Source organism: Doryrhamphus excisus, chromosome 18 (genome assembly GCF_030265055.1).
Source record: "Doryrhamphus excisus isolate RoL2022-K1 chromosome 18, RoL_Dexc_1.0, whole genome shotgun sequence".
NCBI classification, from domain to species: Eukaryota; Metazoa; Chordata; class Actinopteri; order Syngnathiformes; family Syngnathidae; genus Doryrhamphus; species Doryrhamphus excisus.
The window spans coordinates 7,540,296-7,564,852 of NC_080483.1; the positions used below are offsets into that span (position 1 = coordinate 7,540,296).

General features: G+C 40.9%; 1 protein-coding gene across 14 annotated transcripts in view; it reads right to left on the reverse strand.

Annotated features, from left to right (window-relative positions):
* LOC131106083 (R3H domain-containing protein 2) overlaps nt 1-24,557 on the reverse strand; it is a 43,857-nt gene that overhangs the window by 16,470 nt on the left and 2,830 nt on the right. For 13 of the 14 annotated variants that reach the window (XM_058054825.1, XM_058054828.1, XM_058054829.1 and 10 more), the window contains exons 3-11: nt 5,996-6,158; nt 5,750-5,905; nt 5,421-5,647; nt 4,613-4,654; nt 4,010-4,096; nt 3,792-3,915; nt 1,885-1,963; nt 1,554-1,613; nt 1,143-1,283 (exon numbers count right to left, since the gene is read on the reverse strand). In XM_058054825.1, coding sequence (XP_057910808.1) covers nt 1,143-1,283; nt 1,554-1,613; nt 1,885-1,963; nt 3,792-3,915; nt 4,010-4,096; nt 4,613-4,654; nt 5,421-5,579 — 692 coding nt within the window. In that variant the 5' untranslated portion in view covers nt 5,580-5,647; nt 5,750-5,905; nt 5,996-6,158. Of the gene's footprint in view, nt 1-1,142; nt 1,284-1,553; nt 1,614-1,884; nt 1,964-3,791; nt 3,916-4,009; nt 4,097-4,612; nt 4,655-5,420; nt 5,648-5,749; nt 5,906-5,995; nt 6,159-17,887; nt 18,497-24,557 lie in introns of those variants that run through there. The other variant, XM_058054824.1, reaches the window with a different exon arrangement.

A 24,557-nucleotide genomic window follows, 5' to 3' on the forward strand; every position in this document is an offset into this window, starting at 1 on the left:
ATATTTTCATAGTTGGAGCATAGAAAACCTGAAATATGTTTAACATTGAGAAATGAGACCCCTATAGTAAACTGTACATTTTCATTACCCAGTATGGTAAACATAACCAGAGAAAATAAGCCATTTAAGAAATAAGACTCATGCGCATGTAATGTGCTGCAGTACTAAGGGAGTAGAGTGACGGGCAGACAAGACGTGACCTCTGAGGTTAAGCGTTGAATTGAGGTGGGTTGCAGCCGTAAAAGTAGCCCTTATTAGGGATTATTGCGCCTGTGAGATAATTTAAACCGGCAATAAAAGTTGACCAAGACTGGTGCTTGTGTGTCTCAAACATTACAGTTAACAGTACTGACACCTAGTGACCAGTGTAGCATAGTATATATCATAATGAGTCTTCTGAATGCCTTATATTTTTATTTTACTTCATTTAGCCATTTTTAATCCTTCAAAAAATTTAATTTAAGGGTAAAAACACGTAAATTGTGCTTGAATACAGTATACCCATGTTCTGGTTAACAACCAAAACTGCATTATTTATTCAATACATTTTTGAAAAGGCATGATAAAGTGAAGGCGAGAAATTCGAAGCACAATGTGGCAAAAAAAATCAGCCACAGAAACTATACTACCAAAAAAGTATGCAAAATCTGTCACAAAACAGTTATTCGCCACCAACAGCCATATTTTGTCACAAATATGCTGTACGTTGCTATAAACAATAGTGTTCCTGAGACACAAATACAGTGGCATTATACAGTGGATTTAAACATTCATGGCTCAAATTTGCAGATTTTTGGTCCATAACGTTAATATAAATTTCGTATTAAGTAATATAAACTCTCATTCACTCCTAGTCTTGAGAGTCAATGAGATTTCGCACTTTGCCAGTCCTTAAATGCACCATAGCCGAGTGCCTACAACGTGAACATCTGTTCACATCTTACATTATCATCCATTAAAGATGAGTAACTACACATTTTATATTTTAAATTGCTTTATAAGAGCGTGAGGCCGATTGGATTTGGACTTTTATGGGCATATATCATACTGGGGGTCCCACAATTTAACCCCTGTGAAAATCTACTGTACAGTAATAAAGTTATCATTTCTAGTATTTCTCAGCAGTGCTTCCAAACACTCACATGCGCGTGTTGCCTGTCTTGTTGATAATGACAGCCTTGCCCGTCTGATCCACATTGTGATCCATGCCAAAGTAAGCAGCCACGCGGTGCAGCAGCATACGGTGATAAGACGTCATCTGGGGGAACTTCTTATACTGGTTGCTACAAGATAAAACACGCACAGAGTTGGACGAGTGGACTGAAAAGATTTATCTAACAAAATAGGTGTTAAAAAATAGCAAGAGATTTCAATCTGTCATTGTACTATCATGACGAATTACTATTTGGCATTGATAAGCAGCATCTCCAACAAACAAGAGACCATAGACAGATACAACCAGTTCCTTATTAACTGGCAACCTTATCACCTCGGCCTGATCTATAAATAAATACAAATGGATGTGAAATAGGCACTTGAAGAACATGACTTACTTGTCATCATTAATGAATTCCAGGATATCTTGTTCTAGTTTGAGCAGCATCATTCGATCCCTGGTAGGCCAAAGTGGGGGACATGGGAGGAAGATCAGTGGCTACAGTTGTTTACAGAGCATGCACATTCATTGACTGGGATTTTTTCTACTTTCCCTGTCATTCTTGTGGTCAAAATGTTAATTGCACATCATCATAGGTGCGATTAAAACAAACATTCAATTATTCAAAGCAGTTTGGCATGCAGCTTATAAACTAATTTGGATTATTATCCAATGATATTGCCAATGCATGTGTAAATTAGATAAATGACTGAGCAACAAGCTCCCACCTGGGATTGTTCTTCAGTGTGTTGACCAGAAACTCATGAACGTCGATACCCGTGGAGTCAGTGTATTCCTGACTGGAGTCTGACAGAGATACAGAGGGGGAAAGTCAAATGTGTATACAACGACAGAAGAATCAGATGAGGAAAAAAAAGAGATGGGGAGTCAAGACTGCTGCTCATCATAATGGCTAAAAAGCCTAGAACACATCTGCCAGCATCCCACCATCAGGAAAAATAAAGCTGTTGCAGTTCTGCGCCCTCATCCACATAGACATGCACACACGCACCAACAGACACACTATTCGAGGGATCGTTTTCCACTATTTTCCACTACACTAGACAGCAGGATAGGCCATTTGATCTGTGCTGCTCTCAGAGTCTAATGATGCCTGAGGGTCTCTGCTGAAAGGATGAGGGAGAGGTGGATAATTAGAGCCAAAGGAAAGGAACATAAAAAACTGTGAGGAATTACCTTGACATCAATAGTCTATGTTAAAACTTTTTAGTATGGATCTGTGTGGCATCTGCTCTGTTCTGTGTGGCAGCTGTTCTTGGGGGGGGTCACAGTTTCAGAAAGCTACGGAATGGCTCCCTTCCGTAGTATTCTTATTTTGTATTATGAAAACATATTGAGTTTGCTGTTTTAGGACCTACAATAGATGATTATTTTTATAAATTATTTTTTATTTGAGGGTGAAGTATGTAGAGTATACTGTATATACACACCTCACAAGAAGTTAGGGTAATTCAGATACATTTCAGGATGAACCTAAAATGTGCTCTTGTATAACCTACACATACACTGGCATATACATTTTATACAAACTAATAATGACGAGTTGTTATGTTGTATATTGTATATTATGTTATACTCAGTGGGTATCTGCATCATTTAACGATTGGTTTTGGAAGCCTATATAAAAGGCCAGCATAAAAGGCCAGCATTGTTAATCCAGTGAACGGAATCATGCCACATCTATCACATGAACAAAGTCTCCGGCATTGGGTATGGTGGCCGCCTGTTTGAGGTACAGTGATATAACCAGGCGTATGGGTTTCCAACCCATAATCATAAACCTGCATAAATACCACAACACGCTCTGTTGACAATAGACCACGTCCAGGGCGAGAGGATCGCTACAACTGGTTGCAACACTTGCAGAACCGGTCTCGCCATGCCAGTCGTACAGCACAGGAAACACCCAGCAGGTACAACACCCGGATGAGCATCCCCACTGTGCATCAAGGTGGTATTTACTATTGTGACTTTATGTTTGGAAGTTGCCAAGTTATTTGTATTGAAATTATTCTTGAAATGTTTGGATTTTTGGTTCTGTATGCCAATATTCTGACCCGTCAAAATAAAAATAATGTTGAAAAATATAGTCTCGAAGTTTTGATTGTTAGTGTACATGCATTTTATACTAATTAGTAACCCTCAAGGCATGTTGCCTACATTCAAAACAATACTATTTTATGCTAATTTCACAACCTGCAAAGTATACTTCCGACTGGTTACCCAGCATGGCTTGCGAATTATGAATTAGCATGTTTGCATGTATATTAGTGTGTAAGTATTTATTTACATCCACGCACAGTACATGTGGTAGTTATATTGTGTGTTCAACATACGTTTTATTTTTGGTTGCACTGTAAGTGAGGGAGAAAATGAATTTTGAACTCCAGTTGGTTTGTGTTAAGAGTGTCGAAACAGCCATTTTCATGGGCGTCTCAATTATTCAATGTTTTTTTGTCAGTCATTGTCAGCAAATGCCACCTGGGGATCTCATGTACTGTAAATATGTTAGTCAACAACCATCATCTATACGACAAGCGCCTAATGTTTTTGAGGACCTCCTGCAAAAACACTAGACAAAGATCATCTGATGTTATTACAAACAGAAACTTACCCCGGGACAACATCTTCCGTGGAGTCTTGTCCTTCTTCTCCTTTTCTTCATTTTCATATTCATCCTTGGAGGACTTCTCCTCTTCCTTGTCTGATGGACAGCTGATGTGGAGCTGTATGATATCCTGAATAAAAAAACAACTTTGCGCTGCTCTCATTTGCCACAAATTGATGGTGATGTGCTCAGCATTTCACATAAGACCATGAAAGGAACTGTACCGATTCTGGAGGGCCATCATTGGAGAACAGACCAGACGATTCCTCACATACTGCCAGACTCCTGACCAACTTCAGTTTAGCATTGGACTGAAACGGCATGAAGAAAAAAATCAAAATGAAATAACATCAGAGATGCTTAATATTGACTTTTTACCAATGTCATAGTCAAGCACTTCCGTACTGATACCGCTAGAATTTATTTGGAAGGGTATTAAAGGGTAAAAAAGCCACTGTATGGGAGTTTCCGGGGGAAAACAGGAGGATTGACTGATATCCTGTGTCGCAGCATAAATATATGATGAATCTTGTTCAAAACAAAAAACAAAGTAATTCTATGGGGAATGGAGGAGGGGCTTAAGCGTCAGATAGCAAACACAGAGAGGCTAAATACCACAGAGCTCATTAGGATGCTTTCCGCAGGCAGATTATGTGGACTCAGAACAAAACCAGCGTGATCCAATTCAGCCAATGTTACGACAGTAAACCCTTAAACATTATAGTTATACATCCACTCTTTAGTCATACACTTAGGCACTGGCACTGCTTGAACATTTTTAATCTGTGATTTAGAAAAATCAGGACCACATATTTTGAATAGCTTACCTTGGCCCTTTTCCTGCCATGACTGTGGTTTGGAGTGCGTTTCTGCAAGGCATATGAGACTTTTAAGTGAAAGGTTACACAGTGGACGTGAAAAATATTCTTCTGTAATATTAACCTTTGGTGGTGAGCTATTGATTTTGGATAAGAAAAAGAGGAATGGCTTAAAACTCATTACAGAACCAAGTTAATGAAAACGTGTATATTTATAAAAGTAATTCATGACATGTTAGCTTCCAATTGTTTTGTAAAGCACTTGATTGGGATTAAAGGTGCAAAATTGACTTTCTTAAGGATGATCCAAGTGAAATGCATGTCCCTCATCATATGCATGTCCCTTTTTTTTTTAGATGAGGTGCTTTTGTAGTTGCAGTTTCGTGTTATCATGAAAAAGCAACCTCTTTCTCATAGACATCATACTCCCTCTGAACTGTTCCAATCAATCAGCTCCAGAAGTAGGAACTGTCAGTTTGATCATTTAGTTTTGATGCTGATGTTAAAATGTGAGTATCACGTTAGCAGTTCAGCTCGTGTTGCTAACATTTATGCCGTTTTGTCTCACGCTTTTAATGTTACGCATTTGCTTGAATGTCACTAGGTCTATTTTGGGTGGAGCGTTTTGTGTGTAAAATAAGAGTGGAAAGGTAGGAACTGTTCTAGAGAAGGAAAAGAAGGCCACATAACTCCTGATAAATGCTCTTCAACTACTGAACAAATTGATGAAGTTGGTGCATGCATAACCTGATAACCTGTAATACTCAAATCAACTGGAAAAAGATTTGTGTGCTGTAATATGTTCCTTCCTCCTCACCTGTACATCCTGCGGGGTGCTATCCTCAAGCTCCAGACCCTCTCCTGTCCCTTCCTTGGTGCCCTGTGGTTGAGGGGAGGTCTTGCCTCGACCGCAGGGCTCGATGAGTGACCCACTCTCTCCCTCCTTCTGGATGTCTGCTGTCAGGCTGACTGACATCTTCTTCTGGGAGAGGGAGAGGGTGGGAGACGGGGGGAAGGGAGGTTGGGTGCACGACCCAGAAGTTGCTGAATGTTTGGAGGGGACGGGGGGGTCAAACTTTGTAAGTTGTAACAGAAGTCAGCATAAACACATAGAATGTGTGTATATAATGCATGTATGATATCTACCTCCAGGTGGTATCAGATCGCACGTTTTACACTAAGTGTGGATGGGAAACACTCAGAGTAGGATGATGTGAAGAACCCACTAAGGCAGTGTACTGGGTTGGACTGCAGCAGGAGGCAAAGTGCAGTCCATAGTCAGCCTTAGCCTTCAGGGTTGGACTGGAGAGGGAGAGAGGTCATTGTTTCAAAAAAAATTCACAAGCTGTTTATTAATAGACCTATTTTAAAAGAAGCTGCAAATATATTTACAGCAAGCAGGTGAACTGAAGAGGGAGCAGCTAGCCAACCAGCCAGTCAGAGAGGGAGGACGACAGGGCACATCAACAGGCCAGCAAAGGGGGTCCTCTGGGGCCTCTCGCTTCTCTCCCCGGGTCTCAGTGCAGTAACATGGTCGGACTTGGACTCAGGATCCCTAAAGAACAAAGCGAAAGAGGAAGAAGAAGAGAAAGACAAGCATGACGTCATGATTCACACGCGAATGACTCATCTCTGCTGCTGCTTGTAGCACAGAGGACAAAATACCAAAGGGCTTAGATTCTACCATTTCTGAATAGTCCACTCTTTGACCACTTTCAATGCAGGTTCCTATGCAGTGGGTATCACACTGTAGGAATTGGGTCTCTCTCTAACACAACAATGGCACTTGTAGTTTAACTTGTGCAAGCGCAAACAGATTTCTTGCATGTATATGACAATTAACCCACTGTGTGCTGCAGGATAGTCGAGATAAGCAAAAAACACAGAGGCAGGCAGGGTTTCCCAGAGCAGGGAGAACCCTTGCAATGCTACAGCAACTGCGTCATAAGCAGCATGATATAGCAAGGCATCGACTAGGACACCCACAACAAAGCCCATGCTGCTTATGCAAGCCCTGCAACATATCCGCTTATGCTTTAGCTTCATTCAAGTCCTTCCTGATATTCAGCGACTGAAATGAAAGAAGCAACAAAAAAAATAAGGATTTCAAGATGAAATTCGAAGTCCTGCACTGGTGTCAGTCCACGGTGCTAGACTGTGTTAATGGCAAGGGAAGGGTGGAGGGGTGGATTCGTCAGGCTGAATTTTTCACAGGCAGAAATAGAGTGCTTATGAATAAACTGGCTTCACCTCGTCCCTCCTCCTCCCACCCAATCCTCTTTCATGTTCCCTTCCTCAAACACTCCCCCCGCTGCTTCCCGCAACACACTCTCAGCTACTGGCACACAGGGTTGCCAGGGAGACTACGTCATTCTCAACTGCCGCCGTTTGTGGTGAGCGAGCGCCGGTGAGAAGGACAAGCAGGCGAAGGGGGGTGATGAGCAAAAATAAGTATGTGGATTCTTAGCACATGCATAAAGAGGGGAGCACGCAGTGGACCACACAAAATTATGCATTTTACACAAATTAGCTCCGCGTGTGAAACATCGCATCCTAATACCAAGTCGTTGAGATGAGATCAAATAGCGAACAAATCCCAATGTATTAGTAAATAACTCATTGCGGTCAAGCATGTTGCAAGATTAAAACATGGCAAGATTTCTTATTTGGAAAAAAACTAAAATCACACAATAAATGAAATGAAGTGGCTAATGTGCCGGCACATTCGCCACATATTTTCTTGTGTGTATGTAGATATGTGTATTGTTCCAAACAAAACTGTACACATATTTTTTGTGGTATGGACTCATCAGATTTAGATAGATAGATAGATAGACTCCCTTTATTGTCATTGCACAAAAACACAGTAGTGAAACTGCCAACGAAATGTCGTTGCCTGGCTCCCATATAACAACAGACACAAAAGAAGAGAAGTAATAATAAATAATAATAATAATAATAATGTGGAGAATAAAGCAGGTCAAGATGGGTCAGAGACTGAGAAATAGTTCGCAGTCTTGGTAAGGTATCTCCTTGAACTTGTCTAATTGAGGTTCCGTTTTCAAAATCATTGCGAAAAACATTTCATGCAAAGCATCTTCAAGGATGTATCGTCACCAATGTAGGGGCAAGAAATTAGTGCTATCAATCTCCTGTCATTTCCTATTGCCACTGCATGTGGCGCTGTGACAAATTCCGGTAGAGACCTGCAAATCGTTATTCCGACCATCAAAGTTTGTCATCCTACAGTTTAGGCTAAAATGCTTCAGAATTTCTCATCGTCCATCTGGGCTAAATCTGTAATTTCATTATGGAACCACGGCTCTAGATGAACAGGCCTTTACTATAGTTTAGCGTTCTTTTTTTAATACCATCACTTAAATCAGAAGTAAATCATGAAATCAGTCAATCCTGTCAACGCTTCCTTGGTTAAGGTAAAGTGATTTAAGTAAATGTTTTCACTTTTAAGGCATTCAAAGCGCTTTGACACTGTGAGCAGCATTAGGAGCAACTGGATGTTCAGTATCTACCAACCCATCCTCATGCAATGCATAATAATGCAAATCAGGTACAAATGCAATTTACTGTAATGTTGCTTTTTTGTCCTTGATTAGTAAATCAATGTGATGCAATGTATACTCATGTTCGGCTCACTAAAAATCCTCTTCATCACCTGTCAGATTGCATGAAAAACTACACTGACCCATTTCACACAGGCACTCACTAGGCAACACTGGTGACTTCAAAATGGAAACTTCCTAATGACAGGCAACCAGCTGAGGCACACGAGGCAAGCCGTCCTGCCCAGTGGGTCATGTTACCACACTAAAGGATGCTTGGCATGGATGAAACACTGAACTTGTGCATCCACGTGATCCACTGAGTGAAAGAGATAGCACTGTCCAGCAGGGCTACTCTGTGTAAATGCGTGTAGATATGTGTATTGTTCCATACAAAACTGTGCACATATTTTTTGTGGTATGGAGTCATCAGATTTAGCAGGTCAGGATGGGTCAGGGACTGAGAAATAGTTTGCAGTCTTAGAACTTGTCTAATTGAGGTTCAGTTTTCAAAATCATTGCGAAAAACATTTCACACAAAGCATCTTCAAGGATGTATCATCACCAATGTAGGAAATTAGTGCTATCAATCTCCTGTCATTTCCTATTGTGACACTGTGACAAATTCTGGTAGAGACCTGCAAATCGTTATACCTACCATCAAAGTTTGTCATCGTCCCCGGCACACAGCCTACAATTTAGCCTAAAATGCTTGACAATTTCTCCTTGTCCATCTGGGCTAAAACTATCTGTAATTTCATTATGGAACAATGGCTCTAGATCAGTGTTTTTCAACCTTTTTTCAGCCACGGCACGTTTTTTACGTTGGAAAAATTTTGCGGCACACCAATAACCAACATTATTTGCTTCTTTCAGCTTTTTCCTGATTACGGACTCGTCACAGCAGATCCTTTTGATCCGCATACTAATTTAACCAACAATGTTATAAAATGTCACCACTACCTCCCACGTGCATCACTAGTCTATTAAAGGAACGAGGCAATCAGCTACATTGCTCTGCCAGTCTTTACACCAATGACACGCGACAATGACATAAATATTTGCAGAAAATTATTAATACATGTTAATTAAAAAAAGTGATATAGAATAATTCCTCACGGGTGCCGCGGCACAGTTGTTGAAAATCACTGCTCTAGATGAACAGCCCTTTACCATAGTTTAACCGTTTTTGTTAAATTACTAAATCCTTTTGAGCCACGGTTTGTACTTCAGAGCTGCCACTATTATTTCTCGTTATGTTCATAGTGGTTATGTCATGACATTTGATTAAGAAAAAAGCTACAGTAGTTTGTCAAATCCATCTTTGAGTAGTTCTTACTTCCAGGTGTGCAAACTGCAGTAAAATCAAAATTTAAACAATAACAATTTTAAAAGGTTATGGGCATTGGTGTAGAGAAGTATGACCTTATTGGTATGAGCCTGGAAATCTCTTTCACTCGGTGTTTGGGCCCTTATGAAACAGTGTGAACACTGTGAGCCAAACAACTAATTATCCCAGTAATTAATGCAAGAGTACAATTTGGTACCTAATACGTTCTGCTTGTTAAATCAAAATTTAAACAATAACAGATTTAAAAGGTTATGGGCATTGGTGTAGAGAAGTATGACCTTATTGGTATGAGCCTGGAAATCTTTTTCACTCGGTGCTTGGGCCCTTATGAAACAGTGTGAACACTGTGAGCCAAACTACTAATTATCCCAGTAATTATTGCAAGAGTACAATTTGGTACCTAATAGGTTCTGCTTAATCAATAAGCTCTTATTAAATGGATCTCAAGGAAATGCAAATACTTCTCCGTGTTATCTTTGCAGATGGCGAATAAAAGGTGAACGAGACTGTGCAAACATGCACATGCACATGCCTGCACAAACCCACATACAGCAATGTGTAGGACGTCCACAGGTCGCTTGACCCAATTCATCTGCTCTGTATTCAGCTGTGCACCTCGCCCATTTGACGTCAGAGATAGAGAGAGACAGAAGTCACTATCACAAAAAACGGGAAGGTTATATCGTCACAGAGTGAAGGCTGACGTTTGTGTATGTGTGTGTTGTAACAGCCCGGGTTTGTGCAAACTCAGTGGCTTCCACGTACTGTATCATATATCAGCAGCGTTTGCAGTTTGCTCAGACTGTGCGGGCGCTGCGCTGCGCTGGTCTATGTCAGAGAGGATTCCCCTTTGCATCGGTTGCACAATCTCCCAGGGGTGTGAGGAAGCTGGCAGTCTCAGTCAGAGCGTCACAGACATGCACAGTCAGCCAACATTACACTTCCGATAGTGATCAATTCCATTTATAGAAGTTAAGAAATCACAAAGGACATACATGGTCAATGGGAGCGGAAGAGAGGGTTTCTCTTTAACCATCTACGTCATAGCTACCACCTACGCTTGTCCTTCTCTCAGTGCAACGAGGATGCCCCTTTTCTTTCCTTCCTGCCTCTCTCCCCCGCCCCTTCCACCTCCGCCCCGCAAGTCGATGCCTCTTGCGCCGTCTGCCCACGACTAAAGTGTTTTCTCCCTTTCTTCCTCTTTTTTTTTTGTAAAGTGTCTTCTTAAACTGTCAGCCCCTGCTGCTGACGCCATCCTCCTCCACACAAGCCGGCCCCCTCGGTCCTGTGGGACAAGCTATGACTCATTCTCTCCTTTCTCCCTTTCCTTGTTACCTACCTACCTTGCTGTAGAGATACCCCCCCTCCCCCCCAAGTCCTTATCACAGTTGCTCTCGCTAGTTTGAATGTACTGTACGTTCAGTTGTAGAGCAGCCAGAGGAAAGGCACCAAGCAGCATTATGCAAGAAAAATAGAACGTCTGAAAACAAAAATGAAAGCCGTCCCTGCTGCAACATTCTTCCATAGGATTCTGCATGCACTGTGTCATGGGGGACTCTACTCCTGTCAAGGTTTGGTCTCTACTAGCTCACTCAGCAAACAGATAACAGGTTCTCCATAAAGACTCCACTTGACTTCCATTTCAGATCCTTTACTTTGAAGCACTATACTACTGAACATATAGAAATGAAGCATGTCAATCATGACCAGCAGTGGACGTAACTATTTGCATTTACTCACCTTACTGTACATTAGTACCTTTTATAAATATTTCTGTACTTTGTCATTCTTAAAAGAAATAACTTAAGAAAACTGCACTATTTTTGCCCATCATTCACAATCCTTATGTGAAACATGAACACATTTATGTTCCTTTTCTGTGCGAGAGAAAATGAGTTAGTTTGAGCAAGCTAACAACAGACGTCATGGGAGGTACCCATTTTGACACTAAAGCCTTAACAAAAAACACAAATAATGTACCATTTACATAACTGACTTGTATATTAACCAAGCTACAGCAATATTTTTACTGTAGCGGCTAACATGGAAAAACAGTGCCATGGATGTTTTTTATGCTGCTGTATCTACTGGTGCTGTGTTTGACTATGACACAGATTACATGGCCTGTCAGCGACTGGAGCAGTGCAGGTATTGTTTTTATTGTCATATACAGTGCTGCCTTGGCATAAGAATGGCCCAACTAACCAGTGTTTTTTTTACATTTCTCTGCTGATTTTTTTATTGAACTGCCAGTTAAAATTGGAGATACAGCTGCTATTGACGGGCTGTCAATGCGATGACCGTGGCTGAAGTCCAGTGTTGTGCTAGCATTACCGATTTAGCATGGAACTAGCTAGGGGAAGATTTTCAACATCTGGGTAAAACACACAAACATTATAGCGATGTGATTGATCCTACTTATGATGTATTGTATAAAACTATGACTGGAAAAACATCAAATGAAAAGCACTAAATGAATACAGAGCCACCATCCTGCTTGGTGGACTTTGTTTTTCAGAGAGGTTGTGTACCACAATTATACACATTAGCATTCAAAGTGCTAAATAAAATAAAATACTATTCTCTTTCTCCATGTTACAGAGTTACCGTGTTTCAATCAAACTACGGTGTGGGCTATGAGTCAAACAGGAGGAGCACACTTAAAAAAATATATAAAAATACACCCGTTAAAGGAAACTACTTCCAGAATTGAATTGTAGTTCTCGTAGCCGTAAATTAGCTGCACCATTGTTTATGCAGCAGGGTTCAAAGAGTGTGAAAAAAGTTGCTGTAGTGCGTTTGTCATTTATTAAAAATACTTTCATCACTTTATTAGCCATGTATTAGACATTTTCTTTCCCTATTAGAAAATGCTGACATTTAAACACAGGAAGTGAACAAACTACATGAAATGATGATACATGGAGAAGGGGTACATTAAAATAAGCTCTGTTTCTTCCTAATCTTTTTCGGTACTTTTTGTTGATTCGTGCAAGTGTTCTCAGTGTAAACTTGTTAGGCATGACCGAAACCAATAAGACCACAACCATTACCCACCATGAGGTGGAATAAATTGTAACTTGCGCCCCTTAGATGTTAAACCCAGTCGTACCAAACACCATTCTACCTCTGAGATCTTCCAATCATAACATATATACTTTTAACCTCTTGGAGAGATTGGACGAGTGTAAAGAGGTGAGGAAGATGGAGTAGCAGCGGTTCACAAATGAGACAGGAAGAGAGAGAGAGAGAGAGAGAGAGAGAGAGAAACTTCTCAATGATGAAACAATCCGTGCTGTTAAGTGATTGGAGGAGCCCTCCACCAATGGGAGGACCAGATCCATGGCAACAAGCTCTGTCACCAAGAGAAACCCAGCCGTATACCTCAACACCCCCATATTTTTTTTCCCACTCCTTATCATCTCACGACCCCCGCCCACCCTCGCACCTTCACCCCATATTCCAAGGCCATTATTCAAGGCTATTCAGTTTAGAACTCATTTAACACACAGAAACACTATCATGTGGGGGGGGGGGCAGGGGGGGTTGTTAAAGGCACAGACTAAACAAATGCACATGTGCCAAGCGAATGTGGCTTGAAGAGCCCCCAGGCTTAATGGGGCTTACACAGTGATCAGAATGGGACTCATCCACAATGAGGCATTTAAAAATGTGCACATCCACAATGTTGTGTCCATGTTGTGTTCCCACAACAGTAATTAAAATACATCCCATTCACACAAACTGATTTGCTCCTTGCCCGCCACTTTGTCGCGAAAGAGTTTGATCCCTGGCTGACATTACAGGATCTGGTTACCACGGTAATTCTCACATAGGTCCACACTTTGGAATATATTTTTAAAGATGGGCATGTTAATCATGCATTTGGGTATAAAAGTACATACAGTATTTACAGCCTATTAAAGACAATTCAAACAACCATGCATGGGTATTCATTCTTGCACATGAAAATACCCCAAATGCATCAGTTACTTTTATCCCCAGAGCTGGAAAAACAAAATGATTATTCACACTTGCAAGTGTTGTGAACTGCCCACTCCTCAACACTTCAGATCGATTGAGGCTCAGTCAATTCCCACCATTGGCGCACATGCTGCTGTGTAGCCGAATGTGATGGATGAACTCCTAGCACCCATGAAGAAAATAGAATAACACAGCCATTTCTTAAAGCTAGAACACCATATCACAGGCCACCACGCCGAATCTACAGAACAGCTTCAGGATGTACCAATGCATTATGGTGCACAAGTGGCTGCAATACAGACCACCTATTACTCAAAAGCATAATGCCACACAATCTGTCAAGAGACAGACATGGACAAACAGTGCATTGCCATTAAAGCTACAGAAACAAAAACAGTCTATATTTCAACATCGAGGCTAGGTTTTGGACAGCACCCTTCTAATATTGTATTGTGGGACCTGAGACATATTCAAAATATAAACATTTACACTACTGTAAGGGACCTTTAAACAATAAAAAATACTTCTCATTTGTGATGGTCCACACCATTTTTTTATTTTGTATTTTAAAAGCATCACTTCCACTTCCAGCTTTTGTTGAAGTCTGCTGTTTTCTTTCAGTGCAGTCATTGCCAATGTAAATTTCCCATATGCAGGAGCTTCAAATTTCATGCCTTTGCTCCCATGGTTTTTCAAAAGCATATTCATTTAAGAAAATCATGCTGTCCACTGGTGTATATGACTTATTATGACTCAAAAATTATGCATATTTAAGCTAATATTAGGTATTTCCAACCTAAAAGGAAGCGGTCTCCAGGTATAAAAACAGCTAAATGAGCCAAAATACAGATAAGGCATTCAGTAGACACATTCAAAGATGTAGTATTCTACACTGGTCACTAGGTGTCAGTAGTGTTACTGTAATGTACGGCACCAGATGTGATCAATGGAAAAAAATACTTTTATGGTGGATCTGAATTATTTCACAACATGCACAATAATCCCAATAAAATCTCTTAATACACAGGCTACAATTACAGCTTTAACACACAGCAAGAAGAAACTTAACTCTGAACCCCGATGTCATTTCCTGTCTGCCACACACCCCTTGGAAACACATTGATAGCAAGTCTTACATCTTAAATGCCCTATTTAGTTTTATTATGTCCACTATAACTGGCTGATAGGTGTGTAAAGGTGACTATAGATGGTTAATTCAAAACCTCCCCTTATGTCAAATGCAAATGTTGATAGGTATATCCAATTTTGCAAATTAGATGGTGACGTTGTCCAACCCATCCTGGAAATCACCTCCATAAATAGATTGCAGTCCTGTGGGAGGGAAACACTGAAAACCTTTAGCCAGCCCCCCCATATTGCACAAAGAACGCAATGAAATTTAACTGGCAGCATCTGCCAAGTCCTGTCCAAATTTTGGCATCTACAGGACTAGTCTATACGGAGTAAAAAGTCCACATTCATCATGTAAAGATTATGTACTCCTACTTTGTGTGTGTATGACAATATCGAAGAGCCCAACATCTGGTTCCAGATGGTGACCAGTGTCTTCCATGAAGTGCACCAATACATCCATTTACCAGCACCATATTTAACAACAGCTGGCAGTCTGGGGCTGCCATGCCAAAACAGAGATGGAGGCTTACGCGTTGCCAGCTATTGCAGGCCTAACCCAGAAATCCAGCAAGCGGCCAGTCATCCAAGTGAGACAGTGCTTGCAGAAAGTCACTTTTATCATGTGCGTCGTTTCACCCCAGTATGGGTATGAGGCCATCAAAATAACACAAAATTTGCAAGATGCAATGTGAACACTAACAGAATGACCCTCGTATGAGACACTCTTTCTGGCACCAGATAAACCTTCTGACTTAAAGGCTATTACAGCAATAGTTACTCCAGGGGTTGCTATTATTTTTGTTTCACCACACTTCCTCTCCCTCTCGAACATCCTCTGTCTCGCGCTCGGTCCTTTTTCCCACGCACTGGCAATTAGTATGCAGGCTGCAAGAGCGCCAAGTACCTGGGAAACAGCGGTGTAAAGTTACAAAACAAATAAACAGCATACAGTAAGAAACGGCCACATTATGCAAAAACCTTTTCATTGTTTCATAAATCCACGACAATCTGTATGGATATGGGCTCGCTTTTCTGTTGAAGCAATGACGTTTTGCCGTCCCCAGTTTCCTGTGTGATGCAGCTTCACGTTTTACTCATATTAAACATCCCGAGGTATGTGCCGCCATGGGAATCTCGTGCATGAAAAGTATTGCACTCAGGTGCAACGTCTGACATCATTCTTGCTCCTTGCTACTTTGTTAGCACAATAGCAAACACCTGTTGAGATCACGTGGGCTCTAGCCGGTCGCTGATAGACATATTGGGGTAGAGTCTGTGTCTGGAATCGACTTCTTTTATCAGAGTGCCAATACCAAAGATTTGAGAAACAGGCAGATATAATTTATTTTATGATATTTACCATATCCAACATCAATATATGATTGGGACAACCCTACTGATTATAATGATGGATTTAGAGCTGCAAAGATGAATGGATGAATCGCTTATTAATCTATTATCCAATTAATCAACAACTATTTTGGTAACCAATTAGTCTTTTCATTTAATGTTTCATTTACTGTCAATATCCTGATTTCAGCTTCTCAAATTCTTTGTGATATCTTGTGATGCAAACCGTATAGAGCATGTGGAAGAACATTTCCACGCAAAGTGTTGGATTTACTCACTTGTCCTTGTGACAGTCTGTGCCAGTGACTCGTTGATTTGCATTATTTGTTTGATTTGATTTGTTTTTATTTGATTTGCAGTGTTTGTGTTGTGTTGTATCAGTTGATTGTTTATTCTTCTCTACTTGAATTTTGGTGTCAGAGAGAATCCTCTTCCTCATCATTATTGCTACGATTTGGGGGACGCAAAAAGTCCATTCAAGCATTCTTGAAAAACGGATTGCTTCTAAGAGGCAGGAAAAAAATGTGTGTTTTAAAAATGCAATAAAAAATATATTTTTTAAATCATCAGTTGCAGCATTAGATTGATCGAAATAACAGTGATCCAACTTCAACTTTACATCCAGCAAATCACAGATCTGGGTGGAGTGGTGAAAATAAACAAAAAAAACTTGACAGTTTGAAGTCTGGCCCAGGTGCCATTTGCTGCCGACCCACCAATAACAGAAACTAAATGCTGCAAGATGTCACACCAGTGGCGGACCATGGCCACCACTGGTCATTCTCCAGCCAGCCCACCAGTGGCAGAGCTACTGAGACATTTCAGGTATCAAGTTACTGCCACCCCTATGTGAATAATGGTCTCACCCTGGCCAACCCAATGAAAAATTTGTGGCTCCGCCACTGTATCATGCCAATGCTAATTTATCACCTATGAAGGAAATGTGTTTTTTTGTTCTTCATTGCATAGCATACTGTAACCTACATTGCATTAACATGTTCAACAAAAAAAAACAAAAAGGCAAAATATTCCCCCCACCCTGCACTTTGTGTGGCCCTCGATGGAAAAAAAAATTTGGACACCCCCTGCTCTACAAGGAAGTAATTAGTCTCAATACTTCCATCGGTGGCATCAGTGCAGAGAAGGTCCTCCAAGCCAGGTCCCATCAACCTGAAAACAGTCAATGAGGACACTTTTCTATTTATAGCAGCAGCACATTTTTTTTTATTCAAGAGGGCTCTTCTGTTGTGCTTCTCTCACTGCTATGCAGCCCCCCCCCTTCATTTCACTGCTCCTGCATTTCCTCTCATGCAAAACTGGAAAGTATATTGTCTTAGGGAGATGAAATGTGATTTGAGCGTGTGCTGTTGCTGCTGCACACCTAACCTGTCATGATGACAACCCACGCTGCCGTTGTGCCTCCCAGCTAAGATGATCATTGTGGATAAGCGTCAAGGTCTCTTAACACAGGACTTCCCACATGCAGCCTTATGTAAGCGACTAGGTTGTCCCTCTTTGCTAGCACACACCCCTCCCCTCGCTACTCAGTATGACAGAGTTGCAGCGGTGCCTACTTGCTCCGTGACTCTCCTCCCCCGGCAGCCAGACCACCTCCACACCCCTCCACCCACGCAGGGAAACAGTGGAAGGGAATTCCTCATTACCTCAGCCGCAAATTGGAGGGAATCATCAAGACTGCAAACTGGATATAACCTTTTATTTAAGCCAGTTAGCCACTAATTCAAACTCTGACAACTTGATGTGCGAACCGCATTACATGCATAAGGACACTGATACTCTACATAACTCTATAAATAGCCTGCAGAACTTCAGAGAACAAAGCATATTGCATGCCACGCTTAGAGCACTATTAAAGAGCAACGTACCAAACAAGAACAAACTTACTACATGAAGAGGTCATGTCCGTGGAGCTCCAGACAAGTCAGCTCTGATTTTTCACAATAAAAGCATCACAAAAAGCAACTCCTGCCGTTTGCTAAACAGCAAAGCTGAATGTATCCCATTCTTGGCAGCATGTAAAATAGTCATTCCACTTTTCTCCTTACTACAGCTTGTTTAACGTTGAGAAGCGTCTCGCTTTTTCTGAATGAAGCTCACACATGCACCCGCACATATTAATCCTAGCTCGCTTGCCACCTCGCTCCCACTCTCATGCCATCCTGCTCAGTTTGCACCGCTCCCTTCTCTTGCAAGCCCTCCCTTTCTGTGTGGATTCTCTCGCTCGCTTGCTCGCTCACTCTTCCTCCTCGTGTATCTTGTTTGCTCTCTTGGCCTCTCTGTGCAACAATATAATTGCAGTGACAGCCAAACTAAGGGCTTGCAAGAAGGCCAGCTGTTTGTGAGGCTGCAGGAATCAGTCACGGTATATTTTTGACAACATTTAGGTGTTTCGTACCATATGCAAGAAAAGCCTACAGCAGACAAAGTGCAGTCAAAATAAACATCCAGTCTCCGTGACTGATGGGAACTTCTCTTGGGTCAACACAAAACGTGTATTAAGTACTGACAGCTGCTGTAATAAATGGGGGGGGGGGGGGGGGTGGTGGTAACTAAAAGGATTTGAAAGGGAAGATAGCAGGCAAAATTAATGAAAAAAACTCATTAGCTGGGAAAGCCTTAATCCCTCAAGACGACATATTTGCATGTTTCTCCCCGCAGCTCCTTCTCTGCCAACGGTGGTGAAGAAGAGGCGGAGGAGGAAGTCAAAAGTTCATCATCAAAAGAAGCATCTGCAGAGAACTTGGGATAAGGTACAATTTCGAGGGATGTCTGCTTTGGGCTTCTGTTGCTAGCACAAGTTACATCAAAGACCAGCTTTGATTTGGCATACAAGATACAGCATTGATGCATTTGGTAGCATCCAATCAGTAATACTCTACTCAATAAGAAACAGTTTCAGAATATTCAGTGATTCCATTTCAACAATAACAAATGACAGGTCATTTGGAAGAAAGCAATACGTAAAGCTAGGAGAATACACATCTGCAAGTTCATATATTACGTGCGGAGTTCCCCATGGGTCAATACTGGGACCAAAACTGTTCAACTTGTACATCAATGATATCTCCAAAGTCACAAAAGACTTAAAGCTGGTATTATTTGCGGATGATACCACTGCTTTTTGTTCTGGAGGGAGTAGAGACGAAATCATTAGAAAGGTCAGAGAAGAAATGGTCACACTAAAAAGATGGTTTGATGATAATAGATTGTCCTAGAACCTAAGTAAAACTAAAATCATGCTGGTAGCAGCAGAAAGGACACGCACCAGCCCCTAATAATTAATAACCCCTGTAATTTTTCTACAATCATTGTTGGTTCTCGATCTTCAATCCTTATTTCACATGAGGCTTTACACAGGCTGGAATGCAATTGCCCAATTCCTGAATTACACTGGTATCGGAACACAATACCAAGACTGGATCGGATCAGCCCAATCAGCCCTCACCTGTGCGTGTTATCAATATCATCATGTTCTGCTGTTAAAAACATGATCATGTTGAACATTTGATAGTCCGTCAACCAAAAAGCTCCCTTTTACCTGTCCACACAGAAATGTGCACTCATGTCGAGGTTTTCCAAAAGCTTTCGAAAAAAAAGAACACGTACAATTGCATGTGTACGAGAGGTCAAAACGCTTAGAAAAATGTGTTTTTAAAAATACCCATATTCGTATGGACATAGCTTCAACGCAGTCATGTGAAATGTGTCATGTCAATTATGCAAATTAAACAGTGGTGTGATTTACCCCGCCCACAAATAGTTGCATTCCTGCGGTAACACCTCTAATTAAATGCAGAATCCGTAGTAGTCGATAGGAACCGCCAGGGTCTCTAAATCCATGGAAAACAATATTGATATAAATAGCTGTGAACCTATGTAACCTGCTGATGTCGTTTTTCCAAAAGGTGACAGTAGCCGCGTTTTAAAAATAGCTAGTCCGCATCAAGCCAATTATTACAATTACGATTATTTACAATGAATGCATAATTAATGTGGCTGAGCAGTTTGCTCCTTGGTGCAGCTACAACATTGGTTCTGTTGATGGAATGTGATTTCCACTTTGCCATGCCATGGATTATTAAGTTGTTACATACGAGTTTGTACATTTAGGAAATAAAAGTCTTTCTCCCTGCGCCCTTAACAGATTAGGTAAATAAACGCCCCAGGTCTAATTACTGAATTTACGGTTGTCTATGAAGAAAATGTAATCCAATGTGTGTTCTACTGGTCATTTCATCAGGTGGTAGTACACCATCGCAGGCTAAAAAAAAAAAAGCAATAGATTGAGCTAATAATGTATAGCCATAGTTCACTTGCCCTAGAGGCGTGCCCAACCAATTAAATCCATTACTTCTAAATAAGAGAGAAAGTTCTAAAGGCAAGCATTGTCAATCACCTGCTAACATTACTCATGCAAATCACTGACCATTACGCATATTTGCCAGCTGTCCTTACCTATAGCAACGAATGAACAATCACAGCACCGCCGTGGGAAAGACCCAGTTTGGCCACATGACTGGGATAAAGTGGACAGCGCTAATGCCGTCTAATGCTTCCAACTGAACTGACTTCCTTTTGCTTTCGGGTGCACGTCATTCCCGGGTCAGCAAAAGAAAAGGCTTAGAAAGAAGGGATGGCGAAAGGGGAGGAGCTACATGAGGATCAGTGGCCAAAGATAAACGGTTCCAGAGCTGTGAACGTCATCACCGGACAAGTTGATCGATCTCTACATGCATCATTTACATATCATAAAAAAAGCCTTACATTATGTTTTCAATTCAATTCATTTCATTTCCCCATTCATAAATGTGTCTCGACCCCTAAGGTTAACTTCTATTCACACTTGTCTGACAGTGAAAATGATACTTGAAAGGTTGGCTGCACAATTTATAAAGCTTTTTGTAAAAAGGTGACAACAGGTACAGTTATGATTATGAATTCACTGACTGGATTGTGTTGTTGTTGTTGATGTCAAATGTGGGGAACTGATTAGATTATTGTTCATGTCTTATGTCAGCACACAACCCAGCTACAAGAAGAGGTGCTGTTGTTCAGTATCGAGGAGTCAACAAGTGGTCAGCTATGCGAGGATGGGGTACAGCATTCAAAGCAGGAGTTCAGAACATTCAGAGGGATTCTCCCTTTAAAAAGTAATTGATAATGAATTTTCACACGATCAATTAGTTCATTGTTAATCAAGCAAATGTCATCCATAGGCCACAGTTTGACCCCGGAACCAATTCATTTATTGGTTCCTTTTATGAAATATGAACAGATAGGGCCGTAAAGGTTCCAGTGTATGTTTCTACAGAACACTATGCATCATAAGCCTCGAGCTATGCAGCAATGACTGTGAAGTCAGTCAGACAAACTGTAGCCAATCTGGAGGCGAGATTTAAAGCCTGCCACCTCCCCTCTGACCTGATCAATAATTTACATGAAAGCAAACCATGAAGGATATGAGTGGAAACTCTTCTTCTGATGGGTTTTTTTTGGGGAGGGGGAACAGAAAATAAAGTAGAAATGGAGTTAAAAGATGAGAAGAGGGTGTAAAGATGGAGAAAGACCGTATCAGAGAGCAAAGCGATGAGAGAAGCAGCAGCAGCAGCAACAGCACCACCACCACGCATGGCGCTCTGGCAGAGAGCTATAAATAGCTCTTCAAATCTCACTAGAAAAAGACGCTCTTCTTCTGCTGCTGCTGCAAACAAGACATTCACAGACATTGGATGAAGCACGCTGGCTTATCCTGTTGGATAAGACCTGCCTATTTCAATTACATCAGACTATGAAATGCCATTTTAAAATGACAAAAAAAACACTTTCATGTTATGCATACCATTTTGACTGGTATAAATATTTGATGGTGGGAGGGGCAGCCGAGCAACACACGCACATCACACCAAGCTCTGCCCTAAAAATGGTACAACTTGGGAGTTCAAGCCATCATAGAACAAGAAAGGGTCTGACCATGACAATTCATTAATAAAAATCACATGTCTATGGCTGATTTGTAGTCCTTCTGTTTATTGTATATTATGCAAGGTGGCGGTTGATAATTGGCAAAAGAAGTGGCCACAGTGGTCTTGGACTTTATGTGATTATTTCTCGTATTTCTCTACATTTAGATTATGCAAGGAGACGGATATCATTAATAACCGGCAGGAGGAGCAAACATTACTCATAGGACATGTACAGTACATTACAAGAGCATAGGCTTGGTGACTCATTTCAAAGTTTTCTATATATTTCTATTACTACTGTTTATACAGTATTAGTAAATGAATGTATAGTATACAGAGTGAGTGAAAAAATACAAGAAGCATGTTTATTTCTAAACGTAGATCGTCTTAGCTGTAAATACACATTCCCCACACACACGGAATCCTTCAAAACAAGAGCACCGTTTGCCATGTTTGTGTAAACAAAACATGAGTGTCATAAAAATATCTGCACATGTAGCTGGACTACATCTTCCTTAATCACAAGCACAGGTATTACAGTTTGTTGACGATTTAGCAGCAATACATGCATCCCATTTGAAAAGTTAGCCAGTTTGTTACCAAAAATAAATGTATAAAGATTTTGTGCTATGTTGTAAATTTGAATAAATGTAATAAAAATCTTGTTTTCATGTGTTGTTTTTGTTGTTTCATAGAAGTGAACAACTGAAACAAATGTTCAGATGGTTGACGTGTCACTAAAACAAAAAATATGGACATCACTCACCATTCTGCATGAATTTGCTTCTTTGCAGAAAAAGCTAATTTTCTTTTTTTTTGGGTCAAAACCGGACCCAAACAGAAAAACTTTTTTTCCTGATGAAAGAAGAGAGTCTAATGTTTCTTTACATAGCCTCAATGTTTATGTATCCCCAAAACTCAATATTCTGTTGGTCTTGAAAGTTCAGCAAAAATGCCCAAAAACTGGCAGTATGGAAAATCTCTTCTCTGAAAATGGCTGGCAGTGAATGAGGTAATAATTGTTGGGAAGAGTGACTATATTATATGACCTGTGTTTTGTAAGGGGCTCGCCACAGGTCAAAACAGCAAAGTATTTTACTGTTTCAATTTCTCATCAGGTAGCAAACTGTGTTCTGGGTGCCCTGAAGCGCTGTTTGAAGTGGAAACTCTGAAAAGGCCGGTTTGATGATATCAGTCACATGACCAGAAGTGAGCTTTCACAACAAGCCAACATAATATCTGAATATTTCGACTGGCATGACTCATCACAGTCGACGTTCTCCTGATATTTTGTACATAAATCTAGATGAGCCTTTGAAAGAGGAAGATGACAGATTTATGCGTATACGTTCTTCTTCTTCTATGGTTGGGGTGTTACGTGGTTCATTCTGTTGGTCTGTTCAAAGCACCATGCAAAGGTGTGCCTTATGTATTACATCGTTTTCACTCAGTGATCCATTCCCGTCTGGATGCAACTATTTAGTAATCCGGTTGCAATACAACAAGAATGTAGATAAGTAACACTGTAAGTATATGTGGACGGGTGGGAAGGATAGAAGGATTTCTAAGACGGCCTTCAACAGCAGCAGCAGCAGCAGCAGCAGCAGCACACTGTTGATTCAATGAGTCACCTCCATTAAACGTGTCTATGGAGAACACTGCACTCAACCGTACCAGTTTCAGATCCACAGTCACACCATATTCATCAGTCACAGACATCACACCCAGCAATATCTTTACACTACAGATATACACAATATTTTCAAGACAACCGCCACGTCAAACCAGACTATTTTTTGCTCTGGGCGTCACACAACTTGTCCAGAACACAACGATATTTCATGAATATTTCTGTGTTTTTTTTTTTCCTATCAGAGAGACATGCTGTTTTTCCCCACAGCAGATGTTTGAATCACAGCTCGAGCAGCCTGTGCAGCGATCGCACCTTGTGTGACACAAGCGCCTCTTCATCTATTTCCAGCTCGTGTCAAAATGTGAAGTCGCAGCCGCATAAGTGCAGGGTTTCCGCTACATGGAACTAACAAAATAAAAGTCACCATAGCTTAAAAATGGGGTGGTGGCATTGTAAACTTGAAAATGTTTGGTGATAAATTGTATGATTAGATATATGTGCTATATAGTTACATATAGTGGTGTGAAAAAGTGTTTGCCCCCTTCCTGATTTTTTTTCAATCATGTAAATGTTTCAGATCAAACAAATGTAAATATTAGTAAATGGCAACACAAGTGAACACAAAATGCATTTCATAAATGAAACTTTTTCTTATTAGAAGGGAGAATAAAAATCCAAACCTAGATGGCCCTGTGTGACTGCCTACCGGCCTGCCTGCTCCCTGACCCCCACCCCATACCCCCCCAAGAAAGAACGGAATTAAGCTCTCAGTCAGGAAACTCATCCAAGAGGTCACAAAAGACCCCACAACAACATCCAAAGAACTGCAGGCCTCACTTGCCTCAGTTAAGGTCAGTGTTCGTGACTCCACCATAAGAAAGACACTGGGCAAAAACGGACAAACTTCCAAGACAAAAACCACTGCTCGACAAAAACAACATTTAGGCTATTCTCCATT